The sequence below is a fragment of the Pan paniscus genome, chromosome 13 (assembly GCF_029289425.2).
Source record: "Pan paniscus chromosome 13, NHGRI_mPanPan1-v2.0_pri, whole genome shotgun sequence".
Taxonomy (NCBI): domain Eukaryota; kingdom Metazoa; phylum Chordata; class Mammalia; order Primates; family Hominidae; genus Pan; species Pan paniscus.
The window spans coordinates 68309779-68331452 of record NC_073262.2 but is presented as its reverse complement, the minus strand read 5'-3'; the positions used below and the strand labels follow the sequence as shown (position 1 = coordinate 68331452).

At 39.0% G+C, this 21674-nt stretch overlaps 1 protein-coding gene and 1 long non-coding RNA gene across 10 annotated transcripts in view; one reads left to right on the top strand and one right to left on the bottom strand.

Annotated features, from left to right (window-relative positions):
* CSRNP3 (cysteine and serine rich nuclear protein 3) overlaps nt 1-21674 on the bottom strand; it is a 217999-nt gene that overhangs the window by 16921 nt on the left and 179404 nt on the right. For all 4 annotated transcript variants that reach the window (XM_008974396.4, XM_034954416.3, XM_003820921.4 and 1 more), the window contains one exon: nt 13946-14205. In XM_008974396.4, coding sequence (XP_008972644.1) covers nt 13946-14205 — 260 coding nt within the window. The remainder of the gene's footprint in view (nt 1-13945; nt 14206-21674) is intronic.
* Nucleotides 1-21674, top strand: part of LOC103786514 (uncharacterized) — a 96025-nt gene that overhangs the window by 43611 nt on the left and 30740 nt on the right. Inside the window, exon 4 of one of the 6 annotated variants that reach the window (XR_001337875.4) lies at nt 15919-21671. The exons of 4 other annotated variants lie outside the window; for them this stretch is intronic. This is a non-coding gene — a long non-coding RNA (uncharacterized LOC103786514). Of the gene's footprint in view, nt 1-7165; nt 9478-15918; nt 21672-21674 lie in introns of those variants that run through there. One more of the 6 variants, XR_001337882.4, reaches the window with a different exon arrangement.

The following is a 21674-nucleotide window of genomic DNA, read 5'->3' as shown; positions in this document are numbered from 1 at the left end:
CCTTTTAGCTTGGTTCTCATTCCCTATTCACCTGCTGCCATGTAAGATGTGCCTTTCATCTTCTGCCATGATTGTGAGGCCTCCCCAGCCACGTGGAACTGTGAGTCCATTAAACCTCTTTTTCTTTATAAATTACCCAGTCTCAGGTATGTCTTTGCCAACAGCATGAGAACAGACTAATACAGTAAACTGGTACCAGGAGTAGGGTGATGATGTAAAGATACCTGAAAATGTGGAAGCAACTTTGGAACTGGGAAATAGGCAGAGGTTGGAACAGTTTGGAGAGCTCAGAAGAAGAGAAAAAAATGTGGGAAAGTTTGGAACTTCCTAGAGATGTGGAGGGCTCAGAAGACAGGAAAATGTGGGAAAGTTTGGAATTTCCTAGAGACTTGTTGAATGGCTTTGACCAAAATACTGATAGTGATATGGACAATCAAGTTCAGGCTGAGGTGGGCTGAGATGAAGATGAGGAACCTGTTGGCAACTAGAGCAAAAGTGACTCTTGCTGTGCTTTAACAAAGAGGCTGGTGGATTTTTTCGCCTGCTCTAGAGATATGTGGAACTTTGAACTTGAGAGAGATGATTTGGGTTATCTAGTGGAAGAAATTTCAAAGCGGCAAAACATTCAAGAGGAAGCAGAGCATAAAAGTTTGAAAAATGCACAGCCTGACAATCCAATAGAAGAGAAAAACCCATTTCCTGGGGAGAAATCAAGCCTGACACAGAAATTTGCATAAGTAACAAAGAGCTGAATGTTAATCACCAAGACAGTGGGGAAAATGTCTCCAGGGCATGTTGGAGACCTTCACAGCAGCCCCTCCCATTACAGTCCCAGAGGCCTAGAAGGAAAAAATGGTTTCCTGGGCCTGGCCCAGGGCCCCCCCGCTATGTCCAGCCTAGGGATGTGGTGCCTTGTGTCTCAGCTGCTCCAGCCATGGCTAAGAGGGGTGAAGTTACAGCTCGGGGCATGGCTTCAGAGGGTGCAAGCCCCAAGCCTTGGCAGCTTCCATGTGCCTTTGTAAGATATGCCTTTGACCTTCTGCCATGATTGAGAGGCCTCCCAGCCAAATGGAACTGTGAGTCCATTAAACCTCATTTTCTTTATTAATACAACCCATCTTCATTCACAGCGGTATTCATTTTGTCCATTTTTTTTTCCTCTTGACATGATGCTACCTTTAAAATCTTTTTTTCCTATCTCAAATAGAATCATTAAATGTTCAGACTTTAGTCAAATGCAACATCCTTATTTCATGCATTAATGAAGCTTAAATTAATTGTAACTTCTCTAAGACATACTTACAGAGCCCAATTTCCTGACTCCTCTTTCAGTATGCTTTTCTTTATATCTCACAGATAGATTATGAGTTTTCTATGGTACTCAAGACAAAGCTGGGAATTTAACATGGAATTAAACACAATGTGTCTAAAAGCTAGTCTGTTGATAGGATAACCAGCACTTTCAAATGAATGCTCTCTTCTCAAGTAGATACTGCCAATCTGGGACTTGGATCATTTCTCCTGTAGTGTTTTCTTTTTCTTTTTTTTTCAAAAAAATAATGTTGCCTCCCCAAGAGCTCAAAGCAAGTCTGCAAAAAATGTGATTTAAAGAGATTACCAAATAGCCTTGACTCTTAAATCTGTTTTTATTTCTGTGTTTTCTTGAGTGTGAAAGAAAGAGAAATTGCAGGTGGGGGTTAAAGAAGTGGTAGAAGCAGATATGACATAATATTAATAACAGCTTTTGCATCTGTGTGCCAGGCACTGTTCTAAACACTTTACCTGCATTAGTTCATTTAGGATCACATACATCTCATGAGGCAAATACTATCATTGTATTCATTTAACTGATGAGGAAAATGAGGCACAGGAATGTTAAATAATTTGCCCAAGATTGCAAGTAATGAGGATGTGCATCAAGTTACAACCCTACTATGTGACTCTACAGCTTGTGCTCTTAAAAGTAATAATAATTACATATATCTATTATTTTAATACACTTAACAGGTACTGAACAGTCTTTTATGATTATTTGGAATCAGGCATTAGGTGTACTGGTGCACAACATACAGCCCTTGATCCCAATGAACTGGAGAAAAGAGACAAGGAGTCTAGTAATTTTAACCTAGTTCATAAGGATTTCCTAGCTTAGGGTGAACATGGGGCATTTGAGGGTTATGTAGGAGGGTGGCAGTGGGGCTGGCAGTGGGGTGAAGTGGGAAGACTTCAATATTCAAATCTGAAAATAGAGTAGCAGTTAAATGAACAGTGGTGACAGAAGGCATTCCATGCTGAGCAACAATAGTTTCAAAGGCCTGAGATAGGACAGAGCATGATACAGTCATTGACCTATAAATTATCCAGATGATTGAACTTGCATGGGATCACTCCCTGTCTTGGTCCATAACTGAAGAGCTAAAAGTAGATAAATAGCAGTTATCCAGAGAGAAATTCTTCTTTGCCATTTGGCTTAGCTAGTTTACAGGTGATGAATACTGACTTAATTTATGATTTGACTTAACCATCTTTATTTTATGTTTATCCTATCTCTGTATGCATGTATCTATGTTGTACTGTTAGGATCTCCAGGTCAAGGCCCCTGTGTGTATGTATGTGTGGGGTGGGCATGTGTGAGTGGGCATGCATGCACATGTGTGTATGCTTGCTTTGTTTCAATGATGACACTTAAGATGGACTTAGTTCTTAAGCCACTGTGTAAACTTGTTCAGACTCACTACAAATAAAACCACTATAACTTTTTTTTGACAGATGGAAACCAAACATCTTAATTTTGCAGATTCGTATGCACTGATAACTGTGAGAAAACCATTCCCAAAGCCCTATAGAATAAATCATTTTGCCCATCTAAACACACCTGAGGGATGGGACACATTACTGTCAGAATCAGTGGAATGATTCTCAGACAGCTTTGAGTCAAATATAGGGATCCCAAATAAAAATCAAGGCTCAACTTTTTGTTTGTTTTTACATATCATGTTGTGAATGAGTTCTTCCATGAATTTTAATGAGATGAAATTTTTGGTGCCATCAAGGGCCCCCAAACACCGAATTCAATTCAACTAATAAAATGATTAGAAGAGAGAAACAATACTAAAAGTATAGATTGACTAAAATGCCAGGGCAAAACAAAATAAAACAAAAAACAAAAATAAAAACACTTCTTTTTAGCACTTAAAAGCTATGTTTACTAACAAAATTTTCTGGTCATTACTGAATTATTCACACTTGTGAAAAAGAGAGTGATTTCCAGAAACAAGAATGTGAAAAACTAATTCAACTTCACAGACACTGATTACTGCATATTATAATAAAGATGATGATGTTGAGAATGACCTAAGCTGCCGTATAGTAAATACTAGTCATTAAGGTCCATACTGTATATAAATTATCTCACCTAATTTGCATGACAATCTTATAAAGTAAAATTTTTTTGTAGTTGAGAAAATCGAAGCTCGGAGAATATAATTTGCCAAAGTCTAGCTAAATAGCCAATTAATGATGATGTTGAAGATCAAACTTAGGTTTATTTGACTCCAAAGCTTGAGCCATGCTTTCAAGACCAGTTGGAGTAAAAATTCTTAAGAGCAATGGTAGAAAAACTGAACAAAAGGAAACAAAAAAAGATAACGTGGCACTACACTCTAAGAGCTGATCTCAGTGCTGTGGGGCAAGAGACAAAAGAGCAGAATAAGCTCCCCTAGAAATAGCTCACTCAGAAATAAAGGATATGGGCCGGGCGTGGTGGCTCACACCTGTAATCCCAGCACTTTGGGAGGCTGAAGCGGGCAGATAACGAGCTCAGGAGTTCAAGACCAGACTGGCCAACATGGTGAAACCCTGTCTCTACTAAAAATACAAAAACTAGCCAGGATTGATGGCAGGCACCTGCAGTCCCAGGTATTTGGGAAGCTGAGGCAAGGGAATTGCTTGAATCCAGGAGGTGGAGGTTGCAGGAAGCTGAGATCACACCACTGCACTCTAGCCTGGGTGACAGCGAGACTCTGTCTCAAAAAATAAAAAAGAAAAAAAAGAAAGAAAGAAAGGATATGATTCAGACACAGAAAGCAAGAGCTCAGGAAAGAAGAAAACAGAGAGCAAACCAAAGATACAACATCTCACCAGTTAGTATTTCCTTTGGGTCCTACTTTTTGGGCATGTGGAGGTGGCCTTTCTAATGGAGAGGACATCAGATAAAGCTGGTTGATCTAATGTATTACTCTTTTGATTTTCTCAGCTGACTTTTAACTTATTTATCCTGGCCTGAGAAATCTGTATAGCCTGTGGTCTAGTGTTGTAAGACTATATTAGCTTTGGTGATTGATTTAATGTTTATCTCCCCTATCATACTGTGAGCATGTTGAGAGCAGAGATGACATCTGTCTTGTTTACCAGTGTATCCTTTGCACCTTGATAATTGCCAGTCCCATAGTAATTGATTAATACATTTTTAAAATGAATAAATGAATATTCTTAATCACTATGGCATATTGCCAAGCACTGTACTAGGTATGGAGTTTCATAGATGTACAACAGTTCTGCCATATAAGGAGGTTCCAGTCTGCTGGGGGAGATGACCGTGTAATAAATGTGATATAATGTTGTAAGAGCACAAAATATATGTGCAAGTTATTGAAGTGGTGGGGTGGAAGAGAGAATAGACATGAAAAGGAAGGCTAGGTACAAAGTCACAAAGCAGAATTATTTACTTCCTATTCAGATTCCATAGTCTTTTTCAAAAAGAAAAACCTTCAAACCAAAAATGCGAGAACAGGCATGTCAGGAAGGATTTAAAGCAAAAGGGAGGTGAGGAGACAGTGAAAGAGGACTTCGCTGTTTTATGGAAGAATCTCCAGGCCCAGACAATTTATGTTTTGAGGCAATGAAAAAGCCTGAAGTTATGGTTGTGCAGTGTAACAGTTTTGAAGAGTCATGGAGTAAAGAATTACAAGATAATCAAAGTGAGAACAATTTTTTTTTAAAAAGCTAGTTCTGAATAATAATATTCTAGAAAAAAATAGTTAAAAAGATGGTCTCTGTACATGTGACAAAACAGAGCAGTAATTATTAGACTATTGCCTAAGTTTACTACAGGGAATGTGTCCATTTTTCAATTAAAATTCCATGCAGAAGCTTAACATATGGAAGATAAAAGTGAGAATGAGATCTGTATCTTGGGCTTTCTGCCCTGGCCCCTAATCTCAGACCCCATGGATCACAGTTGGAAAACCAGTGCTCTAGTCCTGAAAATTTCTTTTTCCTTCCGTCCTTTCTTCCTTTTCTCTCTCTCTCTCTTTCTTTCTCTCTTTCCTTCCTTCCTTCCTTTTCTCTCTCTCTTTCTTTCTTCCTCTCTCTCTTTCCTTCCTTCCTGCCTTCCTCTCTTTCTTTCTTCCTCTCTCTCTTTCCTTCCTTCCTCTCTCTCTTTCTTTCTTCCTCTCTCTCTTTCCTTCCTTCCTGCCTTCCTCTCTTTCTTTCTTCCTCTCTCTCTTTCCTTCCTTCCTTCCTCTCTCTTTCTTTCTTCCTCTCTCTCTTTCCTTCCTTCCTTCCTCTTTCTTTCTTCCTCTCTTTCCTCCCTTCCTTCCTTCCATCCTTCCTCTCTCTCTCTTTCTTCCTCTCTCTCTTTCCTTCCTTCCTCTCTCTCTCTTTCTTCCTCTCTCTCTCCTCCCTTTCTTCCTTTCTCTCTCTCTTTCTTCCTCTCTCTCTTTTCTTCCTTCCTTCCTTCCTTTCTCTCTTTCTTCCTCTCTCTTTTCTTCCTTCCTTTCTCTCTTTCTTTCTTCCTCTCTTTCCTTCCTTCCTTCCTCTCTCTCTTTCTTTCTTCCTCTCTCTCTTTCCTCCCTTCCTTCCTTCCTTTCTCTCTCTTTCTTTCTTCCTCTCTCTCCTTCCTTCCTTCCTTTCTCTCTTTCTTTCCTCTCTCTCTTTCCTTCCTTCCTCTCTCTTTCTTCCTCTCTCTTTCCTTCCTTCCTTTCTCTCTCTTTCTTTCTTCCTCTCTCTCCTTCCTTCCTTTCTCTCTCTTTCTTTCTTCCTCTCTTTCTTTCCTTCCTTCCTTCCTCTCTCTTTCTTTCTTCCTCTCTCTCTTTGCTTCCTTCCCTCCCTCCTTCTTCCTTCCTCTCTCTTTCTTTCTCTCTCTCTTTCCTTCCTTCCTTCCTTCCTTCCTTCCTTCCTTTCTCTTTCTCTCTTTCTCTCTCTCTCTCTTTCTCTTTCTTTCTTTTCCCAGAATCTCACTCTGTCACCTGGGACCCAGGCTACGGGTACAATGGCACAATCATAGCTCACTGCAACCTTGAACTCCAGGGCCCAAGTGATGCTCTCATCACAACCTTCCAAGTAGCTGGGACTACAGGCACATGCAACTGCCCAGCTAAATTTTAAATTATTTTGTAGAGAAGGGGTCTCACTATGTTGCCCAGGCTGGTCTTTAACTCCTGGCCTCCAGCAATTCTCCAGCCTCTGCCTCCCAAAGTGCTGGGATTACAGGTGCGAGCCACCTTGCCTGGCCAGAGAATTTCTTATTTTGTCTCTAAGACAAGAATATAGTTCTGAGAATTTCCCATTCTTTCACTCTGACAGTATTTCTTATGCTCTTCATGTGGAAAATGGAATGTAATCTGATTAATAAGAATATGGTTGGATATATGACTTTTTAGTTAGCTGAGCAGTAAAAATGCCTCTAAGACCAGTGATGCTCAGCCTCTTTTGTACCACCAAGGAGGCCAGGAATGAAGGATACGGCATCTATACATCCTATCAGTAGCAGTGGCGCACCCTGGCAATGTTTCTCCCTGGGGGTCATGGTGAGGTGCTTCTCCTTTTACTCTTGAGGGTAGCTACCTTGAGAGGATATCCTAAACTTGGCCCTGTTTTGTTAAATGCAATTTTAAGTCCATAACCTGGATGAAGACCTAAAAGGCAAGCTTATCACATCTACAGATGACAAGACCAAGTTTATTGAAATTAAATGTAACAAAACTTTATTGATCACTCTCTACAGGCCATGTCTAGCACTAAAGAGGGCTTTTGCCATGGAGATGTTACAAAATTTTGATTTATATCATAATGCAGAGTTGGCTTAAAAGATCTGAGTTTTGTTGGCTTGTTTTTTGTTTAGTTTAGCTTATTTATTGTTTGTTTGTTTTTTGCTTACCACCAGCTTACTAAGAACAAAAAAAATTGATCACAGTCCAAAAGCCACTATATCCTTAGTGTATTCCATGGAAAGAACATCCAGAACTTGGGAGAAGATAACGTAACATATTCCTGGAGCACCATGTCCAGGTCAAGTACCATATTATAAAGGAGACATAAATAGCACTGTATCCAGAGGAAGGAAACCAGGGCAACAAAGAGCCTAAAAGCCATGCCCCAGGAGGATCAGTGGAAAGAACCAAGGATGTTTAATCCTGCAGAACAGAAACATATAGAGCCCATAAGCTTTCTTCAAATATTTGCATGTCCATCACCATTGCTTTCAAACAGCCAGAATTCGGAAAATAGGGAAGATTTACTCTGTGTACTTATGGGGCAGAATTCGGGTCACATGGCAGCAGGTTGCTCAATGTTAGGAAGAGCTTTCTAACAATTAAAGCTGCAAAATGAAATGCGCTATTTCAAAAAGCTGTGTGCTCTGGATCACCAGAATTGTTCAAAAAGAGGCCAGAAAGCATAGGATATGTTTTTAATACAATAAATTCCTGGTTTTGTGGTATAAGTTGGACAGTGACCTAGTCTATAAGGTCTCTGGAAAAACTAAAGGAAAATATGTATATCATTTGGATATTGAGTCACATCTTATAATATAGTTCTTTAGCTCATTAGCTGTTAATTGCAGGTGGCAAACTGGAACCAATTTAATTATACCCTCGAAGAACTAGGATGTTTGGTTGTTTTGTTAGCTTATGAGAATTTCAACAACCTGAAGTCACAAGAGGACCCTGGAATACATATTACCACACAGTCACCAGGAGGGATGATGATAGTATCAACATATAAGACATATGAAAATTTCCTCTCAAATTTTTTGCTCCTACCCTCTGATTTAGAACAACATCGCTTCTTTCAGTGGTAGCTAATAAGCCAGACGGATCTAGTAGCATGCTAGTAAATATTTAACAACTGACACTCTGGAAAAAAAAATCTAATTTGTCATGTTTGCCAAATCTCATGGTTTAAATACACCCATCATAGCTGATTTCAAGCTACCATTGGGAAGAGAAGTACACAATCCACTTTAGTGAGCAACTTTAACAAGCTGGCTCCAGCACATCACTGAATATACCCCACATTTTAATCAGGAGAATCAGTGCAATTGACTTCCCTAAATTAACAGTCCAATGGTTGTTGCAGAGAAAGAAACTAAAGATTTGATTACATATGCTTAGTTGTTCCATTTAAACTAAAACACCAACAATATTTTGAAAGAACATATTCTTAAATGTATTGCATTTGCCCAGGGCTGCAGCCCACCCTTTCAGTCTCCATCATTTTGTTTAGGTTTATTTTCTCTGTCAAAATAGGTTGTGTATGTGACAGAGCAGGTATTGAGCACATCAAAGTTTTCCATTTGATGTTAAAGTGGGCCTCCATTTGGGGATGCATTCCGGAAGCTCTGACACTAAGTATGCTGTGGCATAATCTCTACAATCTAACAGAAATTCTGTAAGGATAAGTGGAGTTCAAACATATCATGACCAGCAGGTTCTGACACATCTAAAATAAAGAATCAGAGTATGGGGAAATAGTTAATAACACATCCAAAAATGTTGATGATTGATATAGTTCAACTGTTTCTCAAAAGCTTCTAATCTCTTCTATCTATCAGGGCATTTAAGGCCCTTATCTGGAAGATAAATCAAAAGACTTTTGAGGAGATACAAAGGGCAGGGCTGGAGGTGAAGTGGAGAATTATAATATTGCATTGGTAAGTCACTAAATGGGCAAAGCAGTCATAAATCTGAGATTTGGGATGAAAAAAATTTATGTAGAGTTTTTTTAAAGGTTAATCATTAAAGGAAGAGTTACCATCTGCCAACTTTTTTTTGTTTGTTTTTTAAATGAGGGAAGGAGGGCAAGTAACAGCCACACATTACTCAAGGAACATATGACTGAAAACTTGAGAAAAGTACATAATTCTGAAAAGCAATTAGAAATGGCAGCAAGAATGAAGATAGACACTTGGATCTCAGAAATAGGAGGAACAACTTGGGTTGAAAAAATAAAAAAGCAAGCCAAAGCTATGAAAGCTAAATTAAATTTCTTAGAACAAGGTGGTAGAATCCAGTATGATAGAACCCAGAGGCAATTGGAACACCAATGTTCTTTAAAACATACAAATGGCTGCCTAATGCATTTTACAGATACATGTGAATTGGGAATAAAGTCTAATGTAATTGTTCAACAATGTGGTGCAGATGATGAAATCTAAGCACTTAATTTGGAAAAGTGTATAGTATTAAGATGACTGCATTGATTACTGAGAAGAGTACGACATGTTTGAATGGGCTTGACAGAGAAGAACTGTGCTCTGTAATTTAGAAATCTAAAGCTACTTATTTCTTCTAGAAATGCATTTTATTCAATCAGTTTTCTCTATTAGTTGTTTATAGACAATGTTTGAAAGACCAGCACCACTAACAAAAAAAGACACACTTGAACTCCCCCAAATAGAATTGGATTTGTTCTACTAAGGTAATACATACATATTATTTTTTGATAGATCTAAAATCATAACTTGATTGGAAGATGAATTACTAAATTAGGAGCAATTTTATGATCAAAACATACATTTCTACATTTTGTTTTCAAAATAACATCTTTATTTTGTTTCCAAAATAACATCTATAGATGTACTATAATGTCTAAAAGTGTATATGCATGTATTTCTTTTTCTCATATTTCTCTATTAAAGCCCCATTATGAGAGGTGCCATTATATAAATGTGTTCTCTATTTGGAACTCAGCAAAGACACCCTGGAAAGATACAGAGGGACAGTGGAAAGAGGAACTTCTTCTTCCTGTTTTGGGGCTGTTGGTTCTCAAAGAAGTAGAAGGAAAACTATCTAGCTCTGAGTTCAGTGAGTTTCCCATGGTGTACTACATGTCTCCATAATGATGGGTTTGGAAACCGTCTATCTTGTCAGATGCTGCCTTTCCTCACTCCTTATTCAGCGGGCAATTCACTGTCACTCACAAAGGACCAACTCAGGCCAACTCACAGTGAGCAAAGTTTGTCTTTAACAATCCTTACTTTTCTTTCTGGAATGCTTTTCCGTACCAATGACCCTTCTGCTGCCCCAGTCAAAATAATGAAATCAATTTAGCCACATTTACAAAAGGTCCCTGGTTTATGATGGTTTGGCTTTTCGTGAGTTTATGATGGTGCAAAAGCAATATACATTCAGTAGAAACTAGGCTTTGAATTTTGAATTTTGATCTTTTGCTGGGCTAGCAATATCCTTGCATGATACAGGGTATTGGGACAGCTCTGTCAGCCATGCAATCATGAGGATGAACAACTGCTACCTTATGGCAAACTGTGTGGCCAGATGATCTTCCTCTCCGGTAGGCCAATGTAAGTGTTCTGAGCATGTTTAAGGTGGGCTAAGTTAAGCCATAATGTTCAGTACGTTAGGTGTATTAAATGCATTTTTCAACTTAATGATATTTTAAATTTACGATGGGTTTATCAGGAGATAATTCCACTGCAAATTGAGGGGCATCTATATTTTGTTACTTACACCAGAGGTGTTTATATTTCAAACAAGTACCACATTAAAAGTGAAATTTCAAGTATCAGAGTGAAATTTTTGAATAGCTATGTTTTGGGGTAGCTGGCTTTAGATAGCTAAACCATAGTCAATAATATTTTAAAAATCATAAAAGTTCATATACTAGAGGAATTACAGTGAAAATATACACAAGTTTTTCTCCATTAATTCTCCTCAGAGTTTTAAAAAGCTGGTTCATATTGCTGTGATCTTTTAGCTTTGTGTGACATGTGTTTCTGAATACTTTAAGCACAGTGAGGTTAAGATTGGATCACCTCAAAATGTCATTATCTTTTAGGTTGGCATTTATTTGGAAGTAGTGATGATAACCAAATGCCTTTTGTTTACATTTCACCAAAGGGGAAAACTGTGTTTTCAATTACCAATAACAAACTGATACCTGACACTAGCTCAGATGATTGCCTCTCCAACATCCAACACTAAGCAGAATTTTAAAAAACAAATTAGTAATAGAGTGGTCTTTTGGCTCCTTCTTTTCTCATTCAGCTTATTTAAAAAACGTATGGAAGTAGCTGGATACAAATTATAGTACATAGCACATGGGAGAAGGTTGCTGTAGGTTTGTGACTTTCCCTTACATTCATCACATGTATCACGTGTCTCGGAGTTCACCACAATAAATCTTTTGGTTCTCAGACAGCATGTCAGTCCTCCAGCTGTTAAAAACCACTGCACACAGTACCAGACCCCAGAGAGGATGACTCCCCAAAGGTACAAAGACTGTCTTTCTCAATGCCTATAGGAGCTAATCAATTAATTTAAGAATAGGAAGTAATAAGATAATAGAATCCATTTTCTATTTGGATGAGCCAACTTAACATCTCTGTGCTGCTTTTATTTCTCAGTTGTAAACATGTTCTAATAATTTACCTATTCCACTGGGTCTTCCTGAGGATTACATTAAATCATGTTCATAAAGTACCTGGCAAATAAAATCACTTAATAATTGGCAGCCATTACTATTGTGCTATCAATACTTGAATTTGGAGAACGACTTCACTCTTTGGGTAGAGGGTAGAGTTGGTTTGCTGTGGGTGACAAAGGCAGAGGGTGGATTTCAGAAGAGAAGCAAATCTGAGAATTTTTACTAAATTAAGCTACATGCAGAGCAAGCATAAAAAACAACAATAATAGAGGATTGCTACTGACAAAACTTTTAATGAGACCCGAGACTTTCAGTGAAACCTGCCAAAAATACTGCCAAAGTAAGAGAAATGCTCTAAGCTAGCTTGTATCCAGCTTAATTTAAGTGACTGCTTTGCCATGAAATTGGGAACATGGCACATACATACATTGCAAAGTACATGAAAACAAGATGTTTTGAAACACACATCACACCCCTGCTGACTGACTTTATTCTGAAAACTAAAAGTAATGCTAACCCAGCTGTGCTTATGGTGCTTCAGGTATTTAACAAACGACCATTTATGTTAAGTACCCTGGATTACCTAAGAAAGATTTTCGTTGTCATTAAATAATGATGGAAAAATATTTCCTATCAATTGATAAGGTGATAATCCAACGGAAGAGTGTCTTTAGTTGACAAAAGATGTTTTCAGTGTCATATTTCTCTCCATTTAATCTCTAAAGTGGCAAAAAAATAAGTTTTTCCACTTGGATACCTTCCTGACATCTCTTGGTAACTCAAAAGCCCCTCAAACTCAGTATGTCCAAAAATGATCTCACTATCCACATCCCACCCCCAGCCTGTCCCCTTCCTGTGTTCTTTGTCATAGCAAAACAGTATTATCACCTACAACCCATTCAGTTTTGCAAGCCAGAAATTTAGGGGTCATTCCTGACAATCTCCTTCTCTTCCTCCTAAATCCAACCTGTCATTAAGCACTGCTGATTTTGTTTGCTAAATTTCTCCCTCTATTCATCTCTCTCCGACTCCCCTACCATCATCAGTCTAATATAACCTACTGTCACCTCTCTCCCTGACTGTGGTAACAGCCTTCTAACTGGTCTAACTTCATATATTCCATCCCGTCTCAACACCACTTACCCTACCCATAACTTTTTCTCCCACCATTTCATGAGCTGGATCATATTCTGCCACTCCAACTCAGCTTAAAACTCTTGATGACTTTTGATGGCCTTAGGAAGAAGAGGAAAAAATACCTTAATATGGTTTACAAAGCCTCATTCCTGCCTCCTTCACGTTACTTCATTCTTCTTGCCTCTGCTCCAGCCACACAAGCCATTGTGGACTCACTGTGTTCCCTCCTGGCACAAGGTAGCTGATATGGTTTGGCTGTGTCCTCACCCAAATCTCATCTTGAATTGTAACTCCCATAATTCCCATGTGTTGTGGCAGGGACCCAGTGGGGGATAACTGAATCATGGGGGCGGTTCCCCCATAGCGTTCTCATGGTAGTGATAAGTCTCATGAGATTTGATGGTTTTATAAGGAGTTTCTTTTTCACTTGGCTCTCACTTTCCCTCTTGCTGCCGCCATGTAATAAGTGCCTTTTGCCCTCCGCCATGATTGTGAGGCCTCCCCAGCCATATGGAACTGAGTTCATTAAACCTCCTTTTCTTTGTAAATTACCTAGTCCCGGGTGTGTCTTTATCAGCAGCGTGAAAACAGACTAATACAGTAGCTCTGGCTTTTCCTGATATCTGAAATGCTCTTGCCAATCCTCTTTGCCTAGTCACCTCTTCAGATTTTCATTTCACTTCCTTGAGAAAGCTTTCCTTGACCTCCTTGACCACATCAATTCCCTATTATAAACTTTCATAATACCTTGCAACTCTTCTACATTACACTCAATGAAGTTGTGCTTTTATTTTGTTTAGCACTTTTATTAATATTTTTCTTTTCTACTATTCTATAAGTTCCTATAGAGAGAGGACCACATCTATTTTTGGTCTCCTACTAGCCCTAGCCCAAGCACAGGGCATATGATCTCACAATATTCAATAGTAAATATTGGTGGAATGAATGAATAAATGATGTCAGGTAAGTTTCCCACATTGCTTTTAGCAAACAGACTATATCGTTTTGCTTTAAAAAAATGTCAGCAAGCAGTCTGTTATGTAAAATGCCCAGTTTGTTTCGTGATTATAAATATGAAAACGGTTAACTCAATCAAATTGCTGTAAGGATATGAGACTTTGCAGAAAATGAGTTTGTTTTTTACCTTTAGTTTTAAGGAGTTCAGCTTTTCCTCCCTAAGGTGTTCTCTCAACATCTCCCGGTGGAGCCTCTCCTGCTCCCTTGCAAACTCGCCAAGAGTGTACTGGCGCACGCTGTTATGGCGGCTGGACATCCCCAGGGTGCTTCCCCCTTGACTGGGCACACTTGTGAAGCCTTGCCTCCTGGTGAAGTAGTACACGGTGACACAACTAAAATGTACATTCTTTGTCCTCAGTCGTTTCTCCCTTTTGAGAATGGAGGAAGCTGAAAGAGAAAGAAACAATCCTGTGAACACTTGGGGCAGCAGTTTTCAGACAAGGCCAAGAAAATGCCATTTGGTGATCTTGAATCTATCTGTGGCCAACCCTTGTTGGCTAGGGCACTCTAAAACTGTTATATCCCAGAGTTGGCATAGAGTTCTAATTTTCTTTCTTAAATTTTCTTCTAGCTGCAGCAGAGTAGACTTCTTTTAAGTATAATGGTAGTCTGTGCTTTTAAGTATAATGATAATCTAAGCAAACTTTCAGGAAAGTTGTCAGTAGTCTGTGAATCTGTGGCAGCATTTACAGTAGTCCCCCCTTATCTTTAGAGGATATGTTCTCAGACTTCCTGTGGATGCCTGAAATCACGGACAGTATTGAGCCCTGTATATACTGTTTTTTCCTATACATACCTACCTAAGATAAGGCACAGTAAGAAATTAATTACAACAGCTAATAGTAAAATAAAGCAATTATAATAATATATGAACATCACTACTCTGGTGCTTTGGGGCCATTATTAGGTAAAATAAGGGTTCCTTGAACATAAGCACTGGGATACCCATGGCAGTTGATCTGATAACCGAGATGGCTACTATGTAACTAATGGGCCAGTAGCACAGACAGCACTGATGTGCTGGACAAAGAGAAGATTCAAATCCTTGGGGAATGGGAATGGGACAGTGTGAGATTTCATCACACTACTCCCAACAGCCTGCAATTTAAAACTAAAAATGGTTTATTTCAGGATATTTTCATTTAATATTTTTGGATTGTCCTTGACCACAGATAACTGAAACTGGGGAAATCAAAACTGCAGATAACCAGGGACAACTATAATTTCTCATTTCCTCTAATCCTTTGGACTTTGGTTTTATGACTTTCACAGGAGTTGTATTATACTATAATCAAAAAAGACACATAGTACAAACCCTCATACCTCGGATCTTATTTCTACGTGGAGGGTGTTTGACATTAAAACAAATGTCAACAAATTTTAGAAAATTTCAAAAAGCAATAAAAACACACACAAAAAGGCTCACTGGCACTATTTAGATATTTTATCAATCTAAATCTAATAAAACTTTCATTTGAAAAGACCAGTGTTCTCATTAAATAGCATCATGAACAATGGGATTCTAATGCAAGTATACATTGGGACAAATGAAATTGCCTGAGATATATCAGAACTACTTTTTCTTATTATTATTTTTTAATTGACAAATAAAAATTATATATATTTATGATGCCCAGCGTGATGCTTTGATATATGTATGTATTGTGAAACTGCTCAATCAAACTAATTAACATATCAATTATCTCACATATTGATTTTTTTGTGGTAATGATGGGAGCCTTTATTATTAGTTAAAGGAACATCAAGATGCACAGAGAATCCAGGAGATGTAGACACTGACTGTAGTTGAGAAGAAGAGGGCCACACTTTGTAAACATGGCCTCTTGAAATTAGAAGACATGGTAGAATCATCTGGTTCAGCCCCTTCATTTTACATTGAAGTAACCCAGGTCTGTAGAATTTGAGTGACTTTTTTTGATGTAGACTGTTAGTGAGACAGGTAAGCCTAAACCTAAAAGCTCCTAATTCGCTGCCAAATTAAGGACATGCTTAGTTGAGAAGAAAGAATCATGCTATTATTTTGCTAGCTGAGGATTTCTTCTCAGTTCATTATTTTTTTCCTATCTGCTTTTCTATTAGGGGTTGAATTTTGTCCCTCTCCACCAAATACGCTGAAGTCCTAATCCCAAGTACCTCGGAATGTAGTCTCTTTTGGAAATAGGGACTTTACAGAAGTAAACAAATTAAAATGAGGTCACTAGGGTGGGCCCTTATCCAAGATGACTGGTGTGTTTATAAAAGTTAAAATTTGGACACAGACATGCATAGAGGGAAGATGATGTGAAGAGACACAGAAAGAACACCGTGTGAACACTGACATGGAGATGGAGATTCTCCACCACAAGCCAAGAATGTCGGGGGCTACCAGAAACTGAAATGTGCAAGGAAAGATCCTTTCCCAAAGGTTTCAGAGGGAGCCGGGCCCTGGCAACACCTTGGTCATCTAGCCTACTGAACTGTGAGCAGTTTCTGCTGTTGTAAGTCATCTTGTTTGTCGTCATTTTTATGGGAGCCCAAGGAAACTGATACAAGTGCTCAAGCAGAAAAATGAACAGAAGAAAATGAACTGAGAAGAAATCCTCTGACGGCAAAATGCTATAATTTAACATTTATGGAGTGTTTCCCATGTGCTGTACTATGCGGGGAACTTCACATGAATTATCTCATTTTATCCTTAGAACTCCCTGGTTGATATTACTCATGTCCCAATTGTTAGGAAACCAAATTATCAACAGTTAAAAAACATGGCCAAGGTCCTATAACTAATGAAAAAACTGGGATCTGTTATTCAGAGCACAGTCTTTTCGCTACCATATTTCAGCATACAGCTGAGGCCACACTAAGGGAGGTGAGCAAGGCTGAGATTTGGCATCATACTACCTCTGGAAGATGTCAACTGCTGCTGGTTTCAAGATGATTTTGATTTGGAAGGCTGTGTAAGCAATGAAAAAAATTGACTCTAATTGGATTTAGGTAAGAATCTTCTTCCAAGGAGGTTCAAGCTCCTTTGTCTCATTTTTCCCCCATGAAACATTCAAGCCAAATATATAGAGGCTGCTATGATTAATATCATGTTATGGATTTGTTTAATCAGTAAGTATAAATTGAGAGCCTACTATGTGCTAGCCACTTTCTAGATGATTGGGATACATCAGTTAAAAACACAGATGATTCCGGGTGAGGCTCACGCCTGTAATCCCAACACTTTGGGAGGCCAAGACAGGCGGATCACCTGAGGTCAGAAATTCGAGACCATCCTGGCTAACATGGTGAAATCCTGTCTCTACTAAAAATACAAAAAGTAACCAGGCAGGGTGGCTCATGCCTGCAATCCCAGCTACTCAGGAGGCTGAGGCAGGAGAATTGCTGGAACCTGAGAGGTGGAGGTTGCAGTGAGCCGAAATCACACCACTGCACTCCAGCCTGGGCAACAGAGAGACACTGCATCTCAAAAAATAAAAAGAATAAATAAATAAAAAATAAATACACAGATGATGATCCCTGCCTGTGTGGCGCTTCCATTCCAGTGATGAGAAACTCTGACACAATGAAGAGACTCAGAAGATTAGAGAGTAAGAGAATTATGACCTTAGCACAGAAATTCGGCTTTCTCAACTTTCCTCTTCTCCATTGTTTTGCTTCTCCAGAATATATTGCCAGGAAGTGAATGCTTTCCAACTTGTGCATAATTTTCCATTTATTTATGTATATATTCATTGTAACACACCAGTACTCCAGGCAGTAAAGAAAACTTTCAACTTTGATTTAAAAGTTCTGATCCATTTCATAACCGTATGTTTAAATCATCTCAAAACAAGGAAGAATTTGTCAAAATGTAAAAGATCACCAGAGAAGGCAAATTTAACAATCTGCCCAGTAATCTGCTATCAAATCCAACAATCTCATACATCACCCCTTACAGCAGGCTAGAGCTTCTGGTTTTGTGATGATAACTTTCTATCTTTTTTGCTCTTGATATCATAAAAATGATGCCCTAAAGGCATTATTGTTCAAGGCCATAAATTTACAGACAAGGAAAAAGGTTTGAATGTACTCATTTAAAATCATTATTATACACACCTCTGGTAATTTTTTTTTTTTTTTTTTTTTGTGATAGAGCTTCGCTCTTGTTGCCCAGACTGGAGTGCAGTGGCATGATCTCGGTTCACTGCAACCTCTGCCTCCTGGGTTCAAATGATTCTCCTTCCTCAGCCTCCTGAGTAGCTGGGATTACAGGTATCTGCCACCACGCCCAGCTAATTTTTGTATTTTTAGTAAAGACAGGGTTTCATCATGTTGGCCAGGCTGTTCTCGAACTCCTGACCTCAGGTGATCCACCCACCTCGGCCTCCCAAAGTTCTGGGATTATAGGTGTGAGCCACTGTGCCCAGCCACCTCTGGTAATTTTAGTACTTACTTTTTAGACAATTGGTGGCACTCTCAACAAATTTCCTTTCTAAATGTATTTAGATCTCCACCTGCAGTTTGAGATTATAAGAATTCTTCACCCTTCTGGATGAATCTATTGCATCATGCTTTCCCAGAAAAGCCAAATTACCTTTTCCCTAAAAGCTAGAGTTTGGAAGTGATTTTCTAAGGCCTTGAAGACGACAATAGTGTCAGGGAGCAGAAGGCCTTCAGCTGGGCCCCTGACAGTGCTGACACTGTCAAAAGGAATTAGGAATAGTGCTTCCTCCTATCTATTAGGGTTCATAATTCAAACATGTGTTTATGTTTGCTTTAGCATTTGCATATTATACATAACATTGTGAGAACAATGATTCAAAAGCCTATGGAATCTATTTAAAAGGAAGTCTTCAAAATACTACAAGATCAGCCTTATAGGGGATATTGTAAGTGTGGCTTTCCTGAAGTTAAGAGCCACCCAAGTCTCTCTTCTGATGATTAAATCAGAGGACTAACATGAGCCTTTATGGGCTATCTCCTGCCTCCAGGCCTTAATTTGACTAACATCACAAAATGAAGTCATAAAAAAGAGTCTCTGCCCTTTGAGCCTGGGAGAAGCAGACTAAATTCACTCAGCACATCTGCCGTAGGGAATCTGAAACCTCCCTCATATACCTACCTAGCAATTTGTGCCCTTTCCAAGAAGACTAAGCTCTACTTTGTGTCTCTACAGAGTTCAGTATTGGCTTTACTATAGCAAGGTCAAGAGCAAGAAAAGGAGGGAGGAGAATGTGCCTTTCATGAGAGCTCTGAAAATTAATTAGTCTGTTTTTGGCCAGCGCGGTGGCTCACGCCTGTAATCTCAGCATTTTGGGAGGCTGAGGCAGGTGGATCCCTTGAGCTCAGGAGTTCGAGACCAGCCTGAGCAACGTGGTGAAACCCCATCTCTGCCAAAAATACAAAAACTTAGCCAGGTGTGGTGGTGTGTGCCTGTAGTCCCAGCTAGTCGGGAGGCTGAGGCACAATCATCACTTGAGCCCAGGAGGCAGAGGTAGTGGGGAGCTGAGATTACACTACTGCACTCCAGTCTGGGTGACAGAGTGAAACTCCAGTTTAAATAAACAAATGAATAAAAATAATTAGTCTGTTTTCATACTTGATACCATTTTTTTTTTTTTTTTTGAGATTAAGTCTTGCTCTGTTACCAGGCTAGAGTGCAGTGGTGTGATCTCAACTCACTGCAACCTCCGCCTCCTGGGTTCAAGCAATTCCCCTGCCTCAGCCTCCCGAGTAGCTGAGACTACAGGTGCACACCACCACACTTTGTATTTTAGTAGAGAGGGGGTTTCACCTTGTTGGCCAGGATGATCTCAATCTCCTGACCGCATGATCCGCCTGCCTCAGCCTCCCAAAATGCTGGGATTACAGGCGTGAGCCACCGTGCCCAGCCTTGACACTATTTTTTAAGTGTCTTTCAGCTCCTTTTCTTTTATCCCAACATAATACCAGCCTGAAGCAAAAGTGTCTATATACAACACTACTATATACACTGCCCAGGTCTTGGGAACACCATTATGTTCAGCATATCTGGCCATATTGGTGTTACTGTAAAATGTTCACATACAGTAGAGATAATACTGATCTTTATAAATTAAATGAATAAACACACAGTTACTGATATTCACTATCTCCAGAAGCTACCTATCCTTAAAAGAATGCTTTCAGGCCGGGTGCAGTGGCTCACGCCTGTAATCCCAGCACTTTGAGAGGCCGAGGCAGGCGGATCACCTGAGGTCGGGAGTTCAACACCAGCCTGGCCAGCATGGTGAAATCCTGTCTCTACTAAAAATACAAAAATTAGCTGGGCGTGGTGGTAGGTGCCTGTAATCCCAGCTACTCGGGAGGCTGAGGCAGGAGAATCACTTGAACCCGGGAGGTGGAGGTTGCAGTGAGCTGAGATCACGCCTTTGCCCTCCAGCCTGGGCGACAGAGCAAAACTCTGTCTCAAAAAAAAAAAAAAGCTTTCAAAATGAATGGAGAAAAGAATTGGAAAACTGACTAATCCACAATGCCAGGGTAAGAATATAGGCACATAAAATAATCTGTACTATAAATTATATAAAGAACGAACTCGTGAAAAGAACAGATTAAAAATGGAAACCAAAAACTAAGAATTATTCAGCATGTTTGCAGTATCATCCAGGGAAGCAAGTACTCTGGCGAAATAAATATTCTGAATATTCTGATCCCTACAGGGGATGAGTATATCAAGTATCACAGCTGATTCACACTAGGCTCTAGGAAAATTCAACTGATTTTTCTCTTTCCACACTCACAAATCAATCTGTTTATATGGTATGGAATAAATCTTCAAGTTTACCAGATTATCTTCCTGGCTTGTCAATTTTATTTCTTATTGAAAATAATCAAATTTGCTTTCGGATTTCTGCTTTAGCCATTTGTAAACATTATTAGTGTATCATTCCACTTGAGTTTGGCCATCTCTGCATGCACACAGATAATCATATATCTGGGCCTGTAAAATTGAAGACCAGGTTCTGGACTACCAGTTCCACCACAGGGCAACAACTCTGGAGCGAATGCTTGAGCAATGAGCTGGTCATCCTCTTTAAGTACACTTGTTTTTTATGTCAACACCTATCAGCAAAGTCCTGCTAGAAAGGCAGAAAGCAGTAAACAGAGTTATGTATTTTGGCACATGGAGGTTGAAAGTTTATGGTCTAGTTTCATGTTAAATGAGAGAAGAATTGTGGAAGATATTAATTCTACCATTTGGGTCTAAAGTCAATAATAAACTTATCTCTCTTAAGCTGATCAAAAGGAAAATGCCAGATAATTTGCAAGTCTATGGTTTTGAATTTATTTATTTAGATGAAACTTAGTAGAAGTGAAATGAGATTGCTGAAATCAACTTGTTTTTCTTGGTAAGCCCTGGGCAATGAAAATTTGTGTTTTTAAATCATACAGACCAAATTGATCAGGGGCTCTGAAGTTGTGTGTGTTGCTTCTTACCTTTTGAAGAACAAATCAAGACTAAATCTGTTATCAAACCAGGAAGCTTAGCTTAAAAACAGAAGATCCAGTTTCACCAGAAATTATTTTGTATAGAAATTAGCATAACAGATTGAATAGTAAATCAATTTCCAATGATTGAAGTTATTAAGATTAACTTAACATTTACAAAAGACTTCTGTAAATTTCCTGAGATCATATGCTCAAAGTTTCTCCAACTTGACATGATAGCCAAGGTTGGCTTCTCTTGATAACTGTGTCACCTACATGATCTCATCTTAACCAAGTAAAAATGTGTCTAGCAACTAAGAACTATAGGAGTAATTCCTTTGAAAATGAAGTCTAGTTTGGTATTGAAAGCAATCTTTCCTTGTTCTAATTGTCCTTTTTTATTC